This window comes from Phalacrocorax aristotelis, chromosome 5, assembly GCF_949628215.1.
Source record: "Phalacrocorax aristotelis chromosome 5, bGulAri2.1, whole genome shotgun sequence".
Lineage (NCBI taxonomy): Eukaryota > Metazoa > Chordata > Aves > Suliformes > Phalacrocoracidae > Phalacrocorax > Phalacrocorax aristotelis.
The window spans coordinates 19,330,910-19,353,375 of record NC_134280.1 but is presented as its reverse complement, the minus strand read 5'-3'; the positions used below and the strand labels follow the sequence as shown (position 1 = coordinate 19,353,375).

Below are 22,466 nucleotides of genomic sequence, written 5' to 3'. Positions count from 1 at the left end.
GATATTTTCTCCATGTAAATAAAATAAAATAAAAATAGCACTGACAGGTATCTGTTGAGATACATAGTTTAAGGGTTTAGTTCATACGGCAAAGGATTTTAAAAAAATTATTAAAATGCCTTATTCTCTGGTTCCGTTAAATTACAAATTTAAGACGTCAAAAAAGGTAGAACTTACTACTATGTACTTGATAACAGGTCAAAGAGCCTATGCTCCTTGACTTACTCATGTGCTTTCTTAAGGAAATAAGGCTCATGTGCTTGTTTTGCCTACCCACCTTCTCCTTCTTCATCCCTTACGCCATTATAACTTTAGAAGCCTTCGGGCAACTGCGATCAAGGGTGGTGGTAGAGCAGAGGTGTTGCGGATAGGATGGCCCTAAAAGTTCCATGAAAATCAGTAGCTAAGAAAAGGTGAAAAAGGTGGTGTCCTTACTGAGAGCCCAGCAGGTGGGGTTCAGCCATTTGGCCAGCCAGCAGATCGCTGGCCAGTCAGCACTTGAATTAAATCGGCTAACCTGGAGGTAGGACCATGCAGAGGGTGTGGGACAGCTGAGGGTATTGCTGTAGGAGCAGGAGCAGGAGTGGGAGCAGGGAGCCTGTGACATTGGAAGGGCTTGTTAGATATTTCATAAGCTGTAGAACTTGTCTAAAACACAAATTGTGTTTGGATTGGAAGATTGACATTTCATAGTTGGGAATAGTTTTATTCCAAAAATAGGAAAATTTAGGGGCATTTTAGAATAGAAGCCTGAAGGATGTAGCCTTCACCTTTTATTTCAAACTTGCTTAAGATATGCCTAAAGACAGTGCAATATGTCCTGAAAGCCTGTAGAAATAAGATGTCTGTTGTCTATGTTAATTAAACTTTTAATTTTTGTTTGCATGGCAGGAAAAAAATGTTTGTTCTGAATTATCCACAAATATTTAAAATCAATGGTTTGAATTTGATCAGGACCAACCACAGCTGATTGGTCAAGCTGGTAAAAAGGCACCCACAAGAATTCTTATTACCCTGCAGCCGAAGCAGGTTGGGCTTGGTGTTTTCCTCATCCGTTTGCTGAGGACGGGAAGGAATGGCAAATAGTGGCTTGAAACAGAGATGAGAAAATTGAAAGGGAATGTCCCAATGAAAGAATTGTAGCTGTTCAATATTTTATAGAGGTACAATTATTCTCTTCCTTGTTTATCTGCTTGCACAGTGAAGACAGTATTGCTAGAGAGACTCCAGGGTGGTTAGAAACTACATGGGATGGAAGTTTCTGATAAATAATGTATGAATAGAAGTTGGATTCTTAACTACCTCCACTCTAGGATGAACATATTCCTGTAATACAGCTGATTTTTGCCATTGATGAGGAGATAATTTCAATAAAATGTACATGTATTAAATAGACCTATAAAGCTGGACCAACAAGAGGTGCCTCACAGGTTTTATGAAGAATGCAGGAAAAAACCCCGATCGCTGTTAGTGCAATCATCTTTATTAGCTGGGCATCTTAGGGTAAAGTAAACCAGAATATAGAAAGCTCAGGAAATGCGGTGCTTATGTGGGAAAGGATTCTCTCAGACCTATTTAAACACAATAAAAGGTTTTTGTTGGCAATCAGTGTACCCAAATTAATGGTGATATGTTTAGCTGCAAAAACAGAAACCATTTTAATGAACAGTCCGGCTGCATCTTTTGTTGTTGTCCATTGGCAGTAGTGGCAGCATTGCCTGGTGCACGTGAAACTTCATGGGAGGGAAAGCCCAAATGCAGAAGTGTGTTAAATTCCTATATATTAGCACCAGTTAAAGACTTCAGTTGGACAATCTTAGAATAGTGTATAGGCCTCCAGAGTTTATAAAAGTGCATTACATTGACTGCAGCTGTCAGGAGCAGCTGAGCCAGTGCAGTACATGGCTCAGCTGTAAGGATAAACAAGGGCAGGCCACATTCAGCAATGTTTCAGTGAAGCGTTGTAACACCAGGGGAGCTACTGTAAAAATACAGAATGGTAGTCACTCTGTAGAAATAAATATTTAAGAATTTGCTGAAAGGGTTAATGGCCACTAAATCTAGAGGGTTGATTTAATTGATGAAAACAATCAAGTGCCTTTCATCTTGGTGGCCCATTAACAATGGCCGTTTATTTAGCCTTTGTGCTTAAGAGTGTGGCCTACTGCGACCTGAATTGAAGAGTCTTTCATTTGTGTTGCAAAGCAGTCAAGGCCATATGATGGGGCTAAGGGTGGCATTACAAGGAGGTTTTGCAAGTAATTGGAACAGTGTGTGTTGGGGGTGAGGGGAAGAGCAAAGGAGTTACTGGTTGAGAGCTTAAACCTAGTTGCATTTCCGTAGCCCTAACACACCATTTGGGGTGTAAAACAGATTTTGTTTTGTTAACATTTGTCTGTGAATTAGGATGCGGTATTTGGCTTCTCTGCATCCACAAGTGATGCACTGCCACTGCTTCTACTTATTTGAGTCCTTTTATGTGAATCACACTAGGCAGATTCCTAGCAAATTATTGTGGTGCCTTGCATTGCCTACAGACTGACCACACAAGGCAGACAAAGAACAGAAGAGGGTGAATGTTTGACACAGTTTGCAAACTGGGGAAGTAAGGCACAGGGTAATTCAATGGCTTGCTCACCCTCTCGCCCACATTCCGTGGTAGATCTGGTATTGGACAAAGATCTCCCAAGACTCAAGCTAGCATCTTAACCAGAAAAAAAAATCCTTGTTCAAATATTCCCGACTGTGTCAAAGTAATAACGATTTCAGCATAAACATGTCTTTGTCTCTTTCACTTAAACCAGTGCAAAGACCCCAAGCGGTGCAGAGTACAGCAGTCCGCTTGGTTCCTGGAGTGAGGTGGATTAAATGTATTTCTCTCCTATTCTGCATTGCATAGACTGTTTCTGTCTTAGGGTAGAACTCCTAATGTCGAAGCTAATCTGTAAAGCTTAAATGGGATTTCTCTTCCAACACTCTTAGAGTCAGTGGATAACCATTGATTGGGTTTAACTGAGTTGCCCTAAAGCTCCTCTGACATGGCAGCACATATAGTGCTTCTCAGGGTTTTGCAGCAGCAGCCCAACTGTGTTTTCATCATATTTTAATCAGTCCTGACCAGTAAGACTATAACTATTATAAGGAAATCATGAAAAAAAAAAAAAAAAAGCAGACTTTCATATTGTTCCATCAATACTGAGTGAAATCTGGCCATGGAGAAAATTACGGATTACTGTTTTCCCTAACACTCACAAAGCTGCAGTATCTACATTTGCACTGCTGCAGGGTGTAGGAAATCAGCTTTTAAAGAAGAAAAAAAAAAATCTTTGTTACTCTGTTGGGTATCTACTAGCCTTCAGAACACAATTCAGTGTTTACCTTCCTTCTTAATCCTATCCTTTGTCTAGGGTATACAGGCGGGAAGCATTTTTAACCTTGTGAGTATTTAGTTGTGATGGCAGGAGTTAGGACCACCAGACAGCATAAGCAGTTTCAATTGAAAAGTGTTTGTTTGCCCTTGATATGAACATAGAATAAGCAATTAAAAACAAACATTTCCACCAGTATGAAAAGCTAAGAAATTAGGCATTTGGTTTAAAGTTTCTTCTGCAATGCCATCCTGTTGCACAACTTGCATTCGTATTACTAAGTTGGCTGAATAATCAACATATTCAAAAGATACAAGCAGAGACTGCCCTGAGTGATGCTAAATTGTGACTTTTTTTTTGCCTAAAAGAATTCTTTATTGATCCATTCTTATTACAGTAAACACCTTCAATACCACTTTAAAAAATGAAAAAAATTACTGTAACTGAGGCTTATGTAAATGATTCCAATAAAATAATTTTCTAACCTCATTTTAAGAAAAAGTGAGCATCATTTGCAAAGCCTCATTAATCATCAGTGGGATCACTGCACTGCAAAAGTTTGTAGTATCAAGTTGCAGGCTTATTTTTTAAATTCAATGATAAATATTAAACTCTACCAATTTTGAACTTCTGCAACGTCAGCTTTGCTAAATAAATTAGAGCACATATTCCAATGGAAGTAGATCTTTAATTAGGAAATATTCTGGCTGAAAATGGAACCAAGTTGGTTTCAACCTTTCATTAACAGTGACATGTTTGAGGATGAGGTTAAGCCTGAGAGCAAAAGACCTCGTTTTGGAAAGTTCTGAGCGCCTGCAAGGAGAGACTGGGCAGGAACTTGGAGATCAGCTTTAGTTGTTACAGCTGTAATGAAATACTTTGCCAGATTTCTTCTTTCGTCACTTTCAGGAGCCGCTGTGGCAAAGTGCATTGCCACTCCTTTTGCTGGCAGCCGTCAGCCATGCTCGGTGACTTGCCACAACCACGCTGGAAACTGTTGCAGTTGGAATGATACTGGAATGATACAGGCTGCATTTCCCCTCTCCTGCTTTCCTAGAGATTTTTTTAACTTCTGGATGCTTCTCTCCCCGTTCTTGATTGCACAACGTACTTGTGACAACCACAGTAACTGTTTACATGAAGATGGGTTCTAGGAAAAGTCTTCTATTTCTAGCTGTCTTCAGTACAATGTGTGTTCTGTTTCAGATCTCATTCTTTCCTTCTCAGGAAAATCCTCACCAAATCCATCCATCAGCTACCAGTCTTTATTTCTTCTTGCTTGTTCTGTTTTTCTCAGAAGGAAGCTAAGTGTACTAGCACCCGTAACCTGTCAGCTTAAAACAGGCCAGCACCACATTCTTTGTAGTTCAACCAAGAACTTCAGACCACAGTTCGGCAGTTCTTAAAGAAATCTGTAACAGCATCATCACGTATCTGGGCTGTAGCAACACATTTCCTCATGAAGCTCTGAAACTTCATTTCTGCTATCCTCTGACCATGCACTACCCTGGAGCCATATTACCTTGCATTCTTCACATATAATTGCAGCCTGTATGCTTTTTCCACTGTGTAATCGCCAGTACAGTCAACAGAAGACAGCTGATTTTGGCCATGGCCATTTTAGCTTTTCCAGATGCACATTCTTAACCCCCTCAAATACTTGGTATTTCTGTTCTGCTCAACTTTTCTCTAACTTTAATCTTTTTTCCCCTCACAGAAAGTTACCATCAAGGGCACAAAAATATTACCAACTCACATGCTTTCTCTGCTCGTCCTTCTTCTCATAGTCATTCTAGCCGTTCGTTAACCAAAAAAAAACCACAAACCAATCCAAACAAAAAACCCCAAACCTACCCAAAACTCAAAAGCTCCCATGCCTCTCTCCTGGAGAGGAGCCGTCTCCTAAAGATGCAACTAGTCTTTCAATCTCTGTGGACCATAAAGTGCATACAAATTTCTTCCCTGGAAAAAACTTGTAAAGCGATCTTAGTGGCTAGCCAGGAGAGCTGCAATGTCATTTGCGTAATTGTCCTCTGCTCAGCTGGAATTTGGGAGAATATCTGCAGTTACCTCTCATTGCCCAGCCTGCACCAGGGATTCATGGCTGCACAAAGGCTGCCTTTGCGATTGCACTGGGATGCTTGTAAATCTCTCAGTTTTTAAATCTTTCCACTATTATCACATTTAGCTTGGCTGATGCCAATATCCTCAGGAGTTTTGGTGGACCTTACGTGCATGTTTTATTAATAAAACAGTGCTGCAAGACAAAAACGATTGTAATTAGTGTGACAAAGAAACGGCATCTGCTTAATACTCTGAGTGTCAGTTTATCTTTGGGTAGAAACAAGACGGGTTTGTCAGAAGTAAACCCCCTGGGCTGAGCGGGTTCTTGCAAGTAATGGTGGATTATAGTGTGGTGCTGGTCATTACTTCTAATGGTTGGGTTTCTAATCTTTCAGAGAGAAAATATTCAAGCGAAAAAAATTATAACTACTGTCGACTAGAACAGGAATGTTTCCTGTTTGAGAATGAAGTGTACTCAGCACCTCTGGCGAAAGTACAAATTTAAGGGTGTACGATGGGCCAGATGGAGTATTTGGTCTGGTTTTGCGGTTGCTGTTCTGTAAATTGATTTTAGCACTGCAGTCCCTTCTGCTCCCGGCAGATAAATGGACCCTCCACCGCAGGCAGAACCGAAGCCAAATGTAGTTTTCCAAAATTGTATCCACTTCTCCCCTAAAGCCTGCGCCCTGCACCACTGCTCGGCGGCGAGATGCACAAAGAGCAAGGGCGATAACAAAGCACAACCCGGCTAATTAGGTCAGAGCCGAGCCGTGCGCGGACGCGACCACTGCAGCCCTCCTCCCTCTCCCCCTCCCCCTCCCCCTCCGGAACGGGGAACCCCCCGCCGGGCCCGCAGCCCTTCCCAGCGCCGCGACAGCCCTTCTGCCGAGCGGCGCCGCTCGCCGCCCTCCGCGCAGGAGCTGCCGCTGCCCCGCCGGGGCTGCTCCGCCGCCGGGCCGGGCCCGGGGCTCGCACGGCGGGCGCCGAGCGGGGCCAAGCACCGCCCCTCGCCCCCTCCGTCCCTCCCTCCGTCCCTCCCGCCGCCAGCCCTGCCCCGCCGCCTGGCACCGCCGCCGCCGCGCCCGCCCCGAGCGCTCCCCGCTCCCCAGCCGGCCCGCTGCCGCCGCGGCTCGGCCCCGGCCGGGCGGGGACTTGGCAGGAACTCCCGGGGAGAGAGCGAGAGTGCCTGCCCCCGCTGCCGCCGCTCCGCTGTGGCTTTTGGGTGGAGGAGGAGGAGGAGGGTCTGGGCTCGGCCGAGGAGCTGCAGCCGCCGCCGCCGGAGAGGAAGAGGCAGGAGGGAGAGAGAGAGACGGAGAGGCGGCTGGAGCCCCCCAAAGTGCCCCCCCATCCCTGCACTGCAGGCTACATTTCCAGCTTCATGGGCAAAGTGTGGAAACAGCAGATGTACCCCCAGTACACCACCTACTACTACCCCCAGTATCTGCAGGCGAAGGTAGGGTCCGGCACGCCGGGCGGCGCGGCGGGTCGGGGCTGGCCCCGCTCCAGGGCGGCCGGACGGGGCCCAGCCCGGACGGCGGCCCCGCGGCGCGGGGCACGGCCCGGGGGCGGCGGTCGGGTTGCACCGGGGGACGGAGACAGGAAAGGGCCGGCAGCCCCTTCCTGCCCCCGCCACCGGAGCCCCCGGGCCGCCGTGCTGCCCGCCGGGCTCCCTCCCCTCCCTTCCCTCCGCTCCCGGCCGTGCCGTCTCCGACCTGTCTCCTTCCCTCTCGCATTCCCCCTCCCGCCGGCGGTCCCTCCTCTTCCCCAGGGCTCTCGGCGCGTCTCCTTCCCAACCGCGTCCTCGGTCACCCCGCTGCAAAGCGGTGCTCTGCGGGCCCCGCTCCTGCCGCCCTCACCGGGCGAAGCCACCCGAACTTCAGGCGGCAGGCCCGGCCGGGGCTGCCCGCGGTCCGCAGCCGCCGCTCGGCGGGGCGGGGTGCGCCGGCACCGGGGGCGGCCGGGCGTGCGGCGGGGATGCCCCGGCGCCACCGCCTCCGTGCGGGCGCTGGGCTCGGAGGGACACTCATTGTCTGCGGAGTTGGACCTTTGTGAGCTGCCACCTCGCAGTTGACAAACTGAATCAAAAACGCGTGAAGGGTCCAGCTCCTGGTGGTTAATGCTGTACGCGGCTGGCTGCTGTTTGCAGGAAAATCGGTGTTGGTAGTTCCTGTGGTGGTGGACCTCCACCCCTCCACCTTCCCCCCCACCCCTTTCTCCTTCAAGTCCGTAAGGGCAGCCAGCCCCACTGCTCTAGAAGCATCATGCTGCAAACTGGCAGATGCAGAGGTGGTTGCATCAGCTGTCTGGAACATTTAGCAGAAGCCTCTCCAACCACCAGTGTCACTCCTCACAAATCAAAACAGACCCATATGAGGCTTCAATGTGTGAACTTTTTTTAGAGGTTATAAGGATGGTGTGGGTTGTTGTTTTTTTTTTTTTTTTTTTGTGGTTTGGGCTTTTTTCTTTTTTTTTTTCCCTTTGCTATTGAAATGTCCTGCCTGTGTGGCAGTGACAGGACAAGAATTCCCTCCTCTTTATCTGCGCACTTGATAGGCTCTTCTTTTTATTGTGTTCCGTGTTACTGTATTGTGAAATGTAATTTATACTGGTTGGCTGAAAAATAAATTCAGTTTGACAGTCATGAGACGTTTTACAAGTCAGCAATGAGGAGGCTTTGAAATGTGCTTTCATATACACATAAATTGATAGAAATATGATTAAGGTCTTTAGGTGATTTGAAATGACTAATCTCTTAAATGTGTAATCGACATTGGGCTAAATAGTACAGTCTCGGTCTGTAGCCATTTAAAGATTATGCTGCAGAGTAATCGTGTCAGTACCGTTTAGATACATATTTTTAATGCAGTATTTTTAAGAAAGGTAGAGTGCCTATAGGAGAGCCTTTTGCGTCACTTAGCTGTATGGCCATATAAATAGTCTCAAATGAAAAATGTCTTTGTTCAGAAACTTTTACCTTCAGGATTTTGTGTGGCATTAAGTAAGTAAGTTATGAACCAAGTACATAACGTTGAATATATATAAAGCAATGTCACTTGGGTTTTTTGACCTGTAAATAATTGAAGAGGGAGATAAACTGTAATAGCTTGCTGTAGTTATTAGAGTACAATCCTAGAAATCTATGATCCTATGAGAAAGCTTGATGGACCATCTTTTGAAAATGCTTCCTGTACAGATAATTTAATATTGATTTGTATTACAGTCAATGACATCTTCAAAACATCTTGCAGTCTTTGCTATAAAATTATACAGCCTGAAATTACATTACTCTGTTTCAGCAGAGAGAACACACAGCCATTTGACCTACACATATGAAATCAAATATCTGGGATCCAGTGAAAGTTTCCTGCTTTCAGAGATCTTGATTTTATAAGAGAAATAAAAGAAAAAAAGGTGGCTCCTTGGTGTAGATGAAAGGACCAGTAACTGTAAGTTTTGATATTTATGTATGCAGAATTCAGTAATATAAGCAATCCTCTCACTATGGATCCTCTCTGAACTTGTAGAAAAATTAATTTAATTCAAGGTTTTCAGCTGCTCTATTCTTTGGGCCCTAAACCAACCTGTTGTCCTGTGCATGAACTGTTTCAGTAATTCTGGATAAATATTTGGGTTTTATTAAAGACAAATTATTATAGAATTGAACAGCCTTTGCTGAATGTGTGATGGGTAACGGTACACGATTACCCTGGGGGAGGTAAGAGACTTTGAAACTACAAGTTTTGCTTCCCACCTTATCCTTGCTTAAGTACCAATGGAAAATGTGCTGACTAATAAACTGCAAATCGATAATTGGGAGATGACAGGAATTGCTTGAAGATAGATTCTTTTGTAGAGAGCTCAAAAATACTCATTAGAAATTGCATGCATTCCTAATGGCTCTTTAGGTTAAAATGTTGATGTGGTCAACTATTTTAATTGCTACAAAATATGTTATAGATTTTAAAACAGATTTTGTATTTGTCTGCTATGATCTTCACAATCTTATTCATGAAATATTCAAGCTGGTTCTGTCATATATTCTGGGAGAAAACACAAACATTTGCTGTGATTCAGCACCTACCTCCCCCTAATCTTGGGGAGTTCAGCATCAAAAGAGATTAGTGAAACCATGGACTTAAATGAAATGAACAAAATAAACATTGGAAGAAGGTGTAAGGCTTTTAATAGGAAAAATAATTATGGCAATGAAAATTGTTTGAAATGGTTTCAAGTAGAAGCTTGTAAAACCTTCTGCGCTTTTGTGACTGCCACAATTTTTACTCTGGCAAATGATACGTGTGACTATCTGTTAAATATCTGTGTCTTCTGTTGCGTGTATGCTTTAGGACAGTTCCTATATTGCAACATTGTATGGCATGCCGGAGAGCGTCAAAAATATTTTCCAAGTTCAATGGCTGTTTCTAAAGGCTTAGATACTTTAACAATATTTCCCTAACGGTGCTTTTCAAATTTCAGCTCCATTGTATTTAATTTCTTTACTTAACATTTTATTTGTAATGAAGAGATTCTCTATTTCGACATTTTAGAAAATGGTGTTAGTTAAGATTGTACCTGTTTTACAAAGGCTTAAAGGCCTCTCTGACTAGGATTAAAATCTGACTGTGCTAGGCAAAGTATTGTAACATTTAACAAGACAGTTAGCGTACACATAAACAAATATAAATGTGTAGGTACCTACCTCTCTAGGCCACTATTTGTTTGCTTTGGTCAAGTAAGAAATAAAAGTTAATTTATGTTTCGGTTTCCTGTACCTAAATATCAAATGGGATTCAGGGACATGATGCACACAATGATTTACAAATAAATTGCGATAGCTAGCTGTATTACTGTTTTTTCCTTGGACAATAATGCGACAGTATGACTAATTTTACTGATAGGTTTCTGTAATGTAAAGGAAAGTTCTTTGTATAAGAGAGAGTTAGAACAACACTGCAACATTTCCTATAGATAGCATGGTTTATTTAAAGTGCAGGCTTTTAATAGTCATAGATAATTACGTGATAGTTGAATTCTATTTCTTTTGTATGGTATTAGGTAGTAACAACCCAGAAGAAATGAAATCTTGTGAATCTTGCTAAATTACCTTAGAGTGGGCTTCTAACTGTATAATTTGGTAGCTGCAAAATTCGTGCCCTGGCAGCTATGAAAAGGACTAATATTTCGAGGAGTTTGTGTAGGTTTGTAGGCAGGACTGTAGATTGATGTAAACTTGTAGTGAGCAGGCTTTAAAGTGGGAACATTTAATTTTTATCCAAGCCTGTTGATGGCAGAGGAAGTAGGAAATCAGTTAACAGGGAACTTACTGTAGTGTTAAACAAAGCAGATATGAAACTTTCTTAATAGGAGACACTGGATAATCCACAGTTGAGTGTCAGTGTATGAAGCTAACAGACCAAGGTAGAACCTTCTGGTTTGGGTGCTTCTACAGCAGAAGCAGTAGGACCCTCTGATGGCTTTCTGCCAATGAATACCTTTACTCACTGCATTCTGTGCCAAGCACAGGTCTACTACCCTTTAAAAAGTTTTACTAGTTTATGAGCTGATTTTCATCAGCATATATGATTACTAATTCTAATCAATTTAATTAGATTTATTCCATATGCACTGTGACTGAAAAATCTGTACATGGTAAAAGACAAGTTTACAGTAACACAGAGTATGCATGTTTATAAGGTTGGATAGAAATAACTTGCACACTTCTTATTGTGGGAAGTTATATTAATTGTCCATAATTGTGATCTCTCTGGTCCTTGAATGGGCTTAGAAATCCATTAAAAAAAACCAAACCAACACAGCTTATTTGGTGGGGGGCATCTCTATCCTTGTCCCAGTTATAGTTCCTTTTAACTTTTGACATTTAGTTCAGTTGGCTTGCTATGAACTAGAACTAGGTCCTTCAGAAAGTATTTCTAGACACTGTTGCTAGAATAATTCTTGTATATACAAAAGTTGAAGCCTTTCTAGAAATGGATTGAGAGAAGTTCATACAAATCTCTGCAAATATTTGTCCTCCTTGCCTTGAATTACTCTAATTTTGAATTATACTGGATCAGGGTCTCTCTTGAGAGCTAATGTCAGATTAGCCCCATGGGCAAATATGCATTGGAAGCAGGATGTAGCCAGATATATGATATATTGTTAATAGAGTGACTTCAGAAAGGTTTGTGGAGTCAAGAAGGAGTCAGGAATCTTAATGTATCACGTGTGTTAATGTACATCATTGTAACCATCTAAATAACTCTGATAAAGGTACATGAAATGTAGAAACACTTCCCAATATCATAATCTTGAAGGCTGGCTTCATTGAAGTCAACATGAGTGTTGCCTTTGATTTCAGATAAGCAACATTTTATTTCCTAGAAACTTGATTCATGTGTGGGTTACAGTGACCATGCTTAATTTGAGGGTGATTTGCAATGATGTGATATTTATTATCTTCACTTCAGAGGAGCAAAAGTTAGACAGTACAACGTATAGATTGTGTGATGGGGAATGGAATCAAGGAGGAGTAGCAATGGCACCCATAAGATGCACTGATTTTGTATTTTTTCTAGGGAGTCTTTTAAAAAGAGTTTAAAAAGCCATGACTTTCCTCCTTAATCCCACCTCCTTAGGGGGAGGAATGGTATAAATATACTTGGACTAGAGACTGAAATTGCAAATGACAAAGTAAAAAATATTTCCCTTGCATCATTAAGGGTAGAAATAACAGGTTCTTATTAGCTTTGTAATTTGTAGAAGTTTGAGACTAAACTCATCCCTAGAGTGCACTGTGCTTGAGGCTTAATTTGATACTGCGTGATTGGCCTCATTTAACAAATGTCAACAAAATCTTGGTCCTTCTCCTTGATTCAGCAGTAACTTTACTGCTGACGTATGAGTGAGATGCTGAGTCTGACAGTCTCACGGGACTGACTTTTACAGAAAAGTGATAAACCAATATGTGACTTGAAAAAGGCTTGAAAAATTTATTCAGTGCTGTTTTCCATTTGTGTTTGATCATTAACTCCCCCAGGCACCGGTTGTGTTCAAAACGGTGTCTATGAAGTTTATATCCAGTAGGCAGGTAGTCAACAGCTCTAGTAAGCCAGAAGTACCCAGTATGTCTGCTTTGTACTAGTGCGTTTTCTAGCTTTACCTTCAACCCAGGATCCCAAGGCAGTCATGAAACATCTGCACTAAGTTCTTCTGAAGTATGATTTCTTTCACAACTCAACTGTTACTCTTGGTAACAACTGTAGCTTTTTCTTACTACTTTTAAACTAGAGTTGAGTATGCTGTTTAGATTCTTAACCTTATTTGTAAAGGGAACGCTATACTTTGAAATACTTTGCTTCTAGTTAGAGCATAAAACTTCAGGTCTCAGTCTCAAGGATGAAATTTCCTAAGAGTAAATGTCTAAGCTTCCACTTAGTGTTGAAGGAACAAAGAAAAGACAGGCAAAATTATTGAAATTTTCCAATGAAGAATAATACAATGTAGTAAACCATTGTTTTCTAAATCTATTTTTCTATAAAATAATACCTTTCAGAAACATATCTATTTAGGATATACTTTAGAAAACCACCTCGGACACAATTTTTAAGCTGCTTTAAAGTCCAAGCAGCAGTTTGAGCTGTCAGTGTTGATAGCAGATGTATCACTCTTACTCAGAAAGGTAATTGATGCTACTAGTCCAGTACTCCTAATGAAGGACAGTTGGTTATGATAGCAGTAAAGACATTTGAACAAAGGCATAGCAATAAACTGGAAAACGTAGCTTGGTACAGTTACATACTTCAGTTTCAGTCTTCCAAGTAGTCATAATCAAGAGAGAATAAAATTGGTTTAAAAAATAAATTGTTTTTCATAAGATTATGCTTTTGGTTTGAGTAATAGTCCTTTGAAGATACACGCTTAGATTTAGCCAAAAATATGCTACAAATCGTGTCCTCATTTTTGTTGTGTTGTGTGGACTTCCTATGGCCTATGCAAAGCAGCGATCACAACTATTTCTACTGGAAAATCACCTGCTTTGTTAAAGAAGTGAAAAATGTTGGAAAAACATGCTGGTAAAAATCTGTTCTGTCTGAGTTTAATTCATTTCAGTCAGAACACAGGCATTGAACAGATTCAGGTTGTATTTACTGTGACTAGTAGGTGATACCTGATTCCATGCGTTTTCTTAGTCTTCCTTGGCTGAAAATACTGAGACCTGCATTTAAATGTAATTTCATTAAGTTCTGAGCTGAATTATATTATCTCAGAAGTGAGGAAGACAAAGAGCTTGGTCATGGGTATAGTCAGGTACCATGGCTCACTTGTTTCACGGTAGCTTTTTTAGCCACTGTGCTCTTCTTACAGTCTCAGACCATGATCATATATTTAGTCTCAGTTGCTCTGACTTGATGAAAACATTTCAAAATATACATAAGCTAAATTTTTGAAATCTCACTGTACACATAAGGCCTGTGAGAAGTGCTTCAGAATCCTTCCAGGTAGATAAACAGCTTACTGATGCAAAATGCAACTCAAACTGTTCAGTGTGACTCTTGTGCGTTGAGAGAAAAGTATTGATCTTCTGTGGAGAGGTAGAGCGAACAGGCTTCACTTCGGATGTTACTACAGGTTAAGAACTGAATTCCCTTGCTTGTCTCTTGGCAACACACACCGACACAATTTCTATAGCCGTTTATAGGCTGTGGTAGCATCTGTGACCTCTTCTATCCCTCAGGCCATAGCTACATAATCACTTTAATTTTACATAACTATGCACAGCAGCCAAAAAGGGCAGTCTTGTCTTTCCCCATTGCCCCCAGCAACTCATTCTTGTCCCTTCCCCTGTGCTGGCACTAGCATTGGTATGATCAGTCAGTGAGCTGAATCAAGAAACCGTCTGGCTGAAAACTAGCCCACAAAACCCCAACTGTAATAGATTTTTTTACAGTGGAGCAACTAATGAGATACTTAAGGAGTTTGAGATTTTTGTAGGTATGGGTGAAGTTGTCTTCAAGAAAAGTACACCCTCTAGGGTCTCACTTTTATTTAACAAAATGGTGGTGCTTAAGTTCTCTAAATAAAGGGCTTTCCATGTCCTTGGCCAAAGGGTCAAAAGATCCAAACCAAAGGAAGACACAAGAGAGCTCTTAGGTTACCAAAATCTGTTGATTGCATATATATATATATATAGATATGCAGAAAACTGCTAGCATTGTTTTTCTATGACTTTATTTTCTCTTTTACTATTTTATATTGTGTTAGATGTTGGTGCACTAAGTGTTAAAAAATCATTTGAGTTTGTCTTTCATTCTTATGACCAATGAATGTGGAAGAAAGTGTGAAATAAGTTGCTGAGAGGGCTGAAGTTAGATATAGGCCTGCGAGGAAAGAAAGAATCGAATATAAATGGGACTTCCAGAGGCCTTGTAGCGTAGTGTTACATCTAACTTTCCATTTTCAGCACAGTGCAACATTGATATTTTATTTCATTCTGGGGAAAGAGGGGAGAAGGCTGGCACTTCAAATTAGCAGCAGCTGCAGAATTAAGACAAGGGTGTTAGTGACTCATTTGGAAAAGTACTAGCTAAAACATTCTGTCTCCTAGAAAAAACATTTAAGAACAGTTAATGATATAAACTTTGAATTTCATGAATAGTGCCTGTGACCTTCTGGTTTCCTCTGGGTAGCTTTTCTGATTAGTGACCATTTGCTTTTGACAATTGCATATTAAAGTGAGGAGAATACATGGGCACATTTTGGAGAGGGAAACATCTCTGTTATCAGGGTCAAAATTTCCAGAATGCCTCTTACTTCTTTTGACCCAGTTAGTTAGCCAGAACCTTAGATTCTTACTGTTCCGGGTAGAAGGAAAAAATGGTGTTACTTAGTTGTTTCTTTGAGGTAGCCAAATTATTGACAAAGAGTAGTCAAACTCCAGTTTCCCTGAACAGAGATATTGAATAACAGGAGCAGTTTCTGTGTTCTCAGTCCCAAATTCCTTTTTCCAATTCACTGTTTTCTCTGTTTGGGCCTTTTATAGGACTGTATACTCAGTGCTTATGTGTAGGTTGTTCTCTACTCTTTCCATATCTGTATTTGGGTGAGTTTTTTCCCTTCCTCTGATGAATATGTTTATTTCCCTGTTTTATCCCCAGGTCCTACAGATGGCTTTATTTAGCTTTAAGAAGGGAAGGCTAAGGGGACATCTAATTGCTGTTTAAATCTATCGAATGAGAATGTATAGACAAGGTGGAGCCAGACACTTCTTGGAGGTGCATGGGGACAGGATCACAGGATAATTCAGGTTGGATAGGACTTCAGGAGCTCTCTGATCCAACTTTCTACTCAAAGCAGGGTCATCTAGAAGATCAGACCAGGTTGCTCAGGGCCTTATTCAGTCTGGTCTTGAATGCCTCCAAGGATGGAGCTGCACAGCCTCTCTGCACAACCTGTTCCAATGCTCGCTCTCTTCCTGGTGAATTTTTTTTTCCTTATTTCCAGTCTGAACCTCTCTTGTTTCAGCTTAGGCCCTTGACTCATCCTCACACCATGCACCACTGTAAGAGCCTGGCTCCTTCTCTATGATAACCTCAGAGGTTTCCATTCTAGAAATGGAAAGCTGCTATTAAGTCCTACTAAAGCCTTCTCTTCTCCAGACTGAACAAGCCCAGTTCCTTCAGCTTTTCAGAGAACATGTGATCTAGCCCCCAGACATCTTGAGAGCCTTCCACTGAACTTGCTTCAGCTTACCAATGTCTGTCTTTTACTGGGGGCCCAAAGCTGCATGTAGTATACTAGATGGGGTCTATCAAGTGGAGGAATAGTCACTTCCCTCGCCCAAATGCAGCCCAGGAGGCACACCTTACTGCCAGAGCATGCTGCTGGCTTATGCTCGACCTGCTGTCTGCCACAACCCTCCAGGTCTGTTCCAGCAGAGCTGCTCCCCAGACAGTTAGTCCCCAGCCGATATCATTGCAAGGGCCTCTTCCTTCCCAGGTGCAGAACTTCACGCCTCTCGGTTATAAAAATGTTAAACACACCAGTCCCAGGATAGACCCTTGTAGTGCTCCACTTGGTATGGGCCTCCAGGTAAAGTATAACCCATTAACTGTGATCCTCTGAGCCTGACCATCCTGTTAGTTTCATTGCAATCTAGTTGTCCACTCACCCAGACTATAATGTCTGTCTTTACCTTGGGTCCAAGAATGTAGCGGGATGCAATGTCAAAGTCCATGCTAAAATCGATGTGAATGACATTCACTGCTTTTCCCTTGCCTACAGATCTTGTAGTTTTATCATAGAAGGGAACAGGCAATAGGATGTGACACAATGGACACAAGTTGTGACATGAAAAAACTAATTAGAGATGAAGAAATTTTTTTTTCACCGTAAGGGTGGCCAAGCACCTGAACAGGTACCAAGAGAGGTTCTGGAATCTCTTAGAGACAGTAAAAACATAACTGGACAAGGTCCTGAGCCACCTGATGTAATTGAACCTGGTCTTGGAGGGAAGTTGGACTACATGACCTCCAGACATCCTTTCTAAACTAGTGTGTGATTCTGTAAGGTAGACCCTGATAACTATCAGCATAAGAGGGTCTAAAGTAACTGTTCCTGTTCCTTCTGTGTTTCATCATAGTAAGCAGTGATATGGTGTCTGCAAAGGAAAGGTATAGAAGGAACTCCCTTTTTCTATTTCACATGTCATTTGCATATTTTTAGAATGCATGTTATTTCAATAATCTCTTCAGCATGCAAATTCCCTTATCCCATTTTAGCAAATATCTTGTTTAAGCTGCTTAAAATTTAAGGTTTTAGGTTGGTCTGTTTGTTTGTTTTTCTCCTGGCAGAACATTATAGTGCTACAAAACTATGCTGTAAATTGTGACAGGCGTGTATACATGCTCTTACCAAACCACTTGTTTAGGCTTACATTTCTTGTTCCTGCATCAAATCTGAATTTGTTGATAAGTTTTTGTCTTGGACATGGATTAAAAATTAAAGAACGCAATAATTAACCCCAAATTAAATCTTGTTTCTTTCCAAGCAGACATTGTTCAGAAGAACAGCAGAGTACTGAGTTTCTGACTTTCTAGTAGAAAAAATGGGAAGAATTAGTGTGTTTCTGTCGCTCTTCACTGACAGTTCTGCTATATCTCAAGTGGCTTGTCTTCCAAATTACAGTAAGTTAATCAGCTACAGAAGCTATGGGCTTCGAAACCCACCCACCCAGCTTCTTTAGCTCACTCTTCTTTTTATTAGCATCTCTTTCCAGTGTCTTTTATATACTTACTCCCCCATATTTTCTAAGGATTTTCAATGGCAGGTATAATAATAGGAAGCTCTCATGATCCCAAATCCTGAAGTTAATCTTAAAGGTGCTGCTTCTACTAGATCTTAAAAAAAAATAAAAATCACAGCTATAGTTGTCAGCCAGATTGATGGTGAGAAAAACATGTAAACCCCACCAAATGTCAGCTCATTTTTATGCTGCTAACTAACTAATGGGATCGTGGTTGTTCATTAATTCTGAAAATCAGGTTTACTGTCAGGTGCCACAACACATATTTAGGGGACCTAGGACAGGATTAAGTTGGCTTTAAGATTACTTCCTTGTGCCCAGAAAGTTGCAGAGACGGCAGCATTATCACTCCAAGTCATTACCATGGAAAAGAAATTACCTAATTGAATACTTCTTTATTTCATTCTTTATCCTAGAGTGTTTACCTTGATGGTGAATGGGCTATCTGAACATAAATAACAGTGAAGATTTTTACAAAAATGTAGAATTGGGAAGGAGTGAAGAGATATTTGTGCACTGGGAATGTTTCTGCTCTTAGGAATTTTAAATGCTATTTCTGGACTTCTGTTTTGTTGAGGGCCTGGGACAAGGGAGGAGTGTTATCCAGCATCGAACAATTAGATGCTAAGTAGCCATGCATCCTTCTGGGAGAAATAGGAAAAATCTGTAGTAAAAATAAAGGAAGAATGACAGAAGTTTCCTTTGCCATGTTGCCCCAAAAAGAGGCAGAAAAGCCACTATGCATATTTTATATCTGCTACTGCTTTCCTTCTATTAAAACTGAAAGTAGAATTCCATGTCAGATGAATAATTGAATAATGAATAAATGAATAATACTTTTTTTTACTCATGAAATATAATGGATAATTTTCCATGCTTGCTTACGCTCTGTTCAGCTCTGTCAAAGTTAGTATGAATGGCTCCTCATTTACTGATACTTATGTGCATTTCTAAACTTCATACATGTTGAACAGCAGAACTCCTGGCATTTCCGCAGCACACCTTTTTAGGAGAAGGGATTTATCTGAGTGTCATCTACCAAAATGTATTCCATCTTTCTCAGTGTGGCAAGTGTGCTGCATTTCAGTCGGTTAGGTTTGTCATCCAGGGAGGATGCTGCACGTCCCTGTGCTCTGGTGGTGATTGCTAATACTTGCATATACGCATATTTAACACATGTTGGATATATAGTTTAGATTTACCTACCAATTGTTAGAAGATATTCACTGTTGATTCAGTTTCCTTGACTGACTAGTTACTGTTATTCTTTGATTCTTGATGGTGTGGTGTCTACTCTGTAGGGTAGCCTGATCTTCAAGTAACTGAGTTACTGGGCAATCCAGTGAAGTATGCACATGTGTGTATTATTTGTAAAGTATTCTGGGTTGCTGTCTGTATAATCACAGAATCACAGGTTGGAAGGGACCTCAGGGATCATCTAGTCCAACCTTTCTAGGAAGAGCACAGTCTAGACAAGATGGCCCAGCACCCTGTCCAGACGACTCTTGAAAGTGTCCAACGTGGCCGAGTCAACCACTTCCCTGGGGAGATTATTCCAATGGTTGACTGTCCTCACTGTGAAAAATTTCCCTCTGGTGTCCAATTGGAATCTCCCCAAGAGCAACTTGTGTCCATTCCCCCTTGTCCTCTCCATGTCACTCCTTATAAAAAGGGAGTCTCCATCTTCTTTGTAGCTGCCCTTTAAGTACTGGTACATGGTGATGAGATCCCCTGTGAGCCTCCTTTTCTCAAGGCTGAACAAACCCAGTTCTCCCAGCCTGTCCTCGTATGCCAGGCTTCCCAGTCCTTTGATCATCTTGGTACCCTTCTCTAGACCCCTTCCAGCCTGTCCACATCCTTTTTGTATCGCGGGGACCAGAACTGCACACAGTACTCCAGGTGTGGCCTGACAAGCGCTGAGTAGAGCAGGATAATGACTCTTTTCGATGCAACCCAGCATCCTGTTGGCCGCCTTGGCCACAGCAGCACACTGTTCGCTCATGTTGAGCTTTCTGTCCATCAGGACCCCCAGGTCCCTTTCCACAGAGCTGCTCTCCAGCCAGGTGGATCCCAGTCTGTGCTGCACTCCCGGATTGTGTTTTCCCAGGTGCATGACCTTACACTTGTCCTTGTTGAACTTCATAAGGTTCTTGCTGGCCCACTCTTCCAGCCTATCCAGATCTCCCTGCAGAGCAGCTCTCCCTGCTGGAGTGTCTGCTTCCCCACTCAACTTGGTGTCATCAGCAAACTTCATCAGGCTACACTTGATGCCGTTATCCAGATCACTTACAAAGATGTTGAGTAGCATTGGGCCCAATATCAATCCCTGGGGGACTCCACTAGTGACAGGTCGCCACTTGGAAAAGGAGCTATTTACCACCACCCTTTGGGTGCAGCCTGTCAGCCACTTCCCCACCCACTGCACAGACCACTTGTCTAGGCCATAACGCATTAATTTCTCCAGGAGGGGACTGTGGGGGACCATATCAAAGGCCTTGGAGAAGTCAAGGTAAACAATGTCCACTGCCCGACCCATGTCAACCAGGCGAGTCACTTTGTCATAGAAGGCCACCAGGTTTTTCAAGCACGATCTGCCTTTAGTGAAGCCATGTTGGCTTTTCCCAATCACGTGCTTCATTTGACTTGTGATGGCCCCCAGAAGGATTCATTCCATAACTTTCCCAGGGATTGAAGTAAGGCTGATGGGCCTTACATGATGAAGGCATTCATGTGTAAAATGGGCACTAGTTGTGATTTTTTCATAAATTAAGACATTAGTCCTTCTCTTGACACTGATGTTGAGCTTCATGTATTCTCTAATTTAAATGGCCATAGAACCTAGTCTTTGCAGAAAAATCATGCACCAGAATATTTTAGTTCATCTCAAGAAATAATAAACACTATAAGAATTTTCATATTTATTTCATTACAGACCCCCATTTTTCAATGTAAATGAGTTGCAAAACCTTCAGGCCATACCAGACTATTGTTCATGCCAGCCTATAGCTTTAAAGCAAAATTCAGGAGCCATTTGCTCTTGATCCCTTGGAGACAGTGGGAAGAAGGCTCGCTGGTATCAAGGGTTGTATATGAGTCTGAGCAACTCTGGCTTGCCTGAGACTGAGCTGGAATTTCTGGGAGTAGAAAGCTGAGCGCCATGTCTAGGAATGACAAATATTTCACAATTTTAGTGAGAATCTTTTAATAATTGATACTTATAGGAATTGCATCTGGAAAAGAGGAGAGGAAAGCACAGCTCAGGATACCAATGAGATAACAGAAAAGTAGTCTGGTTTCTGTAATTTTGTATAATCTTGGCTTCACTGAAGCAATAGACACCTTTGGAAGAACTACCTGCTCTTAGTCCTTACTCCCACATTGAGACCCAGAGCAGCTGGTCTCGGGAGCAGTGGGTTTGTACAGGAGGGAGGTGTTTCCACGGGGCTGATCCACTTTGCTTTCTTTGCCCCCCAGCATTGAGCTTATCTCTGAAAGTGGGTTAAATAGGCTCTTAGAAGCTGGCTATAGACCTGTCTCTTGAGCCTTGTGTTGTCATTTGAGATAGGAAAAGAAGAAAAGGTAAGTGAAAAATACAAAGCTGGATGGAGGGAAAATGTAAGGCAAACTAATTTTGAAAGAGGAAAATTGCTGTAGAGAACAGATAAGGGAAAAGAATAAGAGAGAAAAGACCAGGGAAGAAAAAAAGCACAGTTCAGTGGAGAGGCCGCGGCATGTGTGCCAGAGCATGGCACAAGAAGACACCTCCAGCTGCCAGGCCATCCACGGGGAGTTGCATCTCCAACAAAAGGAGAGTGAAGGCGGTATTCTGCAAGAACTCTGTTTGGGGACTGCTAAAGTTCAGCAAGAATTAAAGGTAATTTTTACAAAAACAACAGAGGGTTTGGGGGAACAAACAGGCAGGACCTCTGGGAAAGGCCTTGTTTTATATAGATTGTGAGAGGACAAAAGGTACTCGTGGGGCAAATTTGGCAGTTATCTTTGCCTCTGTACTGGTGCAACCATATTGTGATACTGTAGATAAAGTTACAGGGGTAAGCTCCTCAGAATTGAAGACTCTGCTACTTCTATCTAGTTCTTGTATATTGTACATCTGTTTTCTTATTACACCGAAACTAAAGTAAGTGCAAGGACTTCCTGAACTTGCTCTTAACTGACGTGGCGATGTTGCTATTCTTTCTGATATTTTATATGCTCAGAAATTCTCTCATCCCAGTAGGTCCTGGCGTGAATCTGAATCCAAGAAAATACACAGCATAGCAAAGAGTGAAGGGAGTTAGCATCCACTTAGCAGCCAGAATATCACTAAGCTGTATCACACGCTAGTCCTGGCAAAAGTGGCTCAACAGAAAAAGAATCAGAAGGCATCCATCTCAATGTAAAAAATCAGAAAAGTATGCATGGAAAATAAAGTTTGGTTGAAATTATACAGTATATCAGCCAGAGTGCAACTTTGAATTGATAGCAACATATTTTCATGTCTTTAAACTTTACATGTATAGGGACATGCTTTCTTATATTAAAGTTTTCATATTTCATTTGTGCTGTTTGTACTATGCCAGAACACTCTCTGTCCAAGCACGCTCTTTTGGTCGTGTCAGTCAGCCCAGAGGCTAGGTCTATCCTAGCAGCCTGAGCGGAGCTGGTGTTTGGACTAGAAATAACATGCCAGCCTCCTTTGGTGAGCAGAGGGGTGGGCTTTCTATTTAGATTAA

The 22,466-nt window shown here is 42.0% G+C and overlaps 1 protein-coding gene across 7 annotated transcripts in view; it reads left to right on the top strand.

Annotated features, from left to right (window-relative positions):
* The first annotated feature begins 6,167 nt into the window (after nt 1-6,167).
* RBMS1 (RNA binding motif single stranded interacting protein 1) overlaps nt 6,168-22,466 on the top strand; it is a 147,461-nt gene continuing 131,162 nt past the window's right edge. For 2 of the 7 annotated variants that reach the window (XM_075093293.1, XM_075093292.1), the window contains exons 1-2: nt 6,678-6,885; nt 8,729-8,878. In XM_075093293.1, the coding sequence (XP_074949394.1) occupies nt 8,861-8,878 (18 nt within the window). In that variant the 5' untranslated portion in view covers nt 6,678-6,885; nt 8,729-8,860. Of the gene's footprint in view, nt 6,886-8,728; nt 8,879-22,466 lie in introns of all 7 variants that reach the window. The other 5 variants (XM_075093286.1, XM_075093285.1, XM_075093294.1 and 2 more) reach the window with 4 other exon arrangements.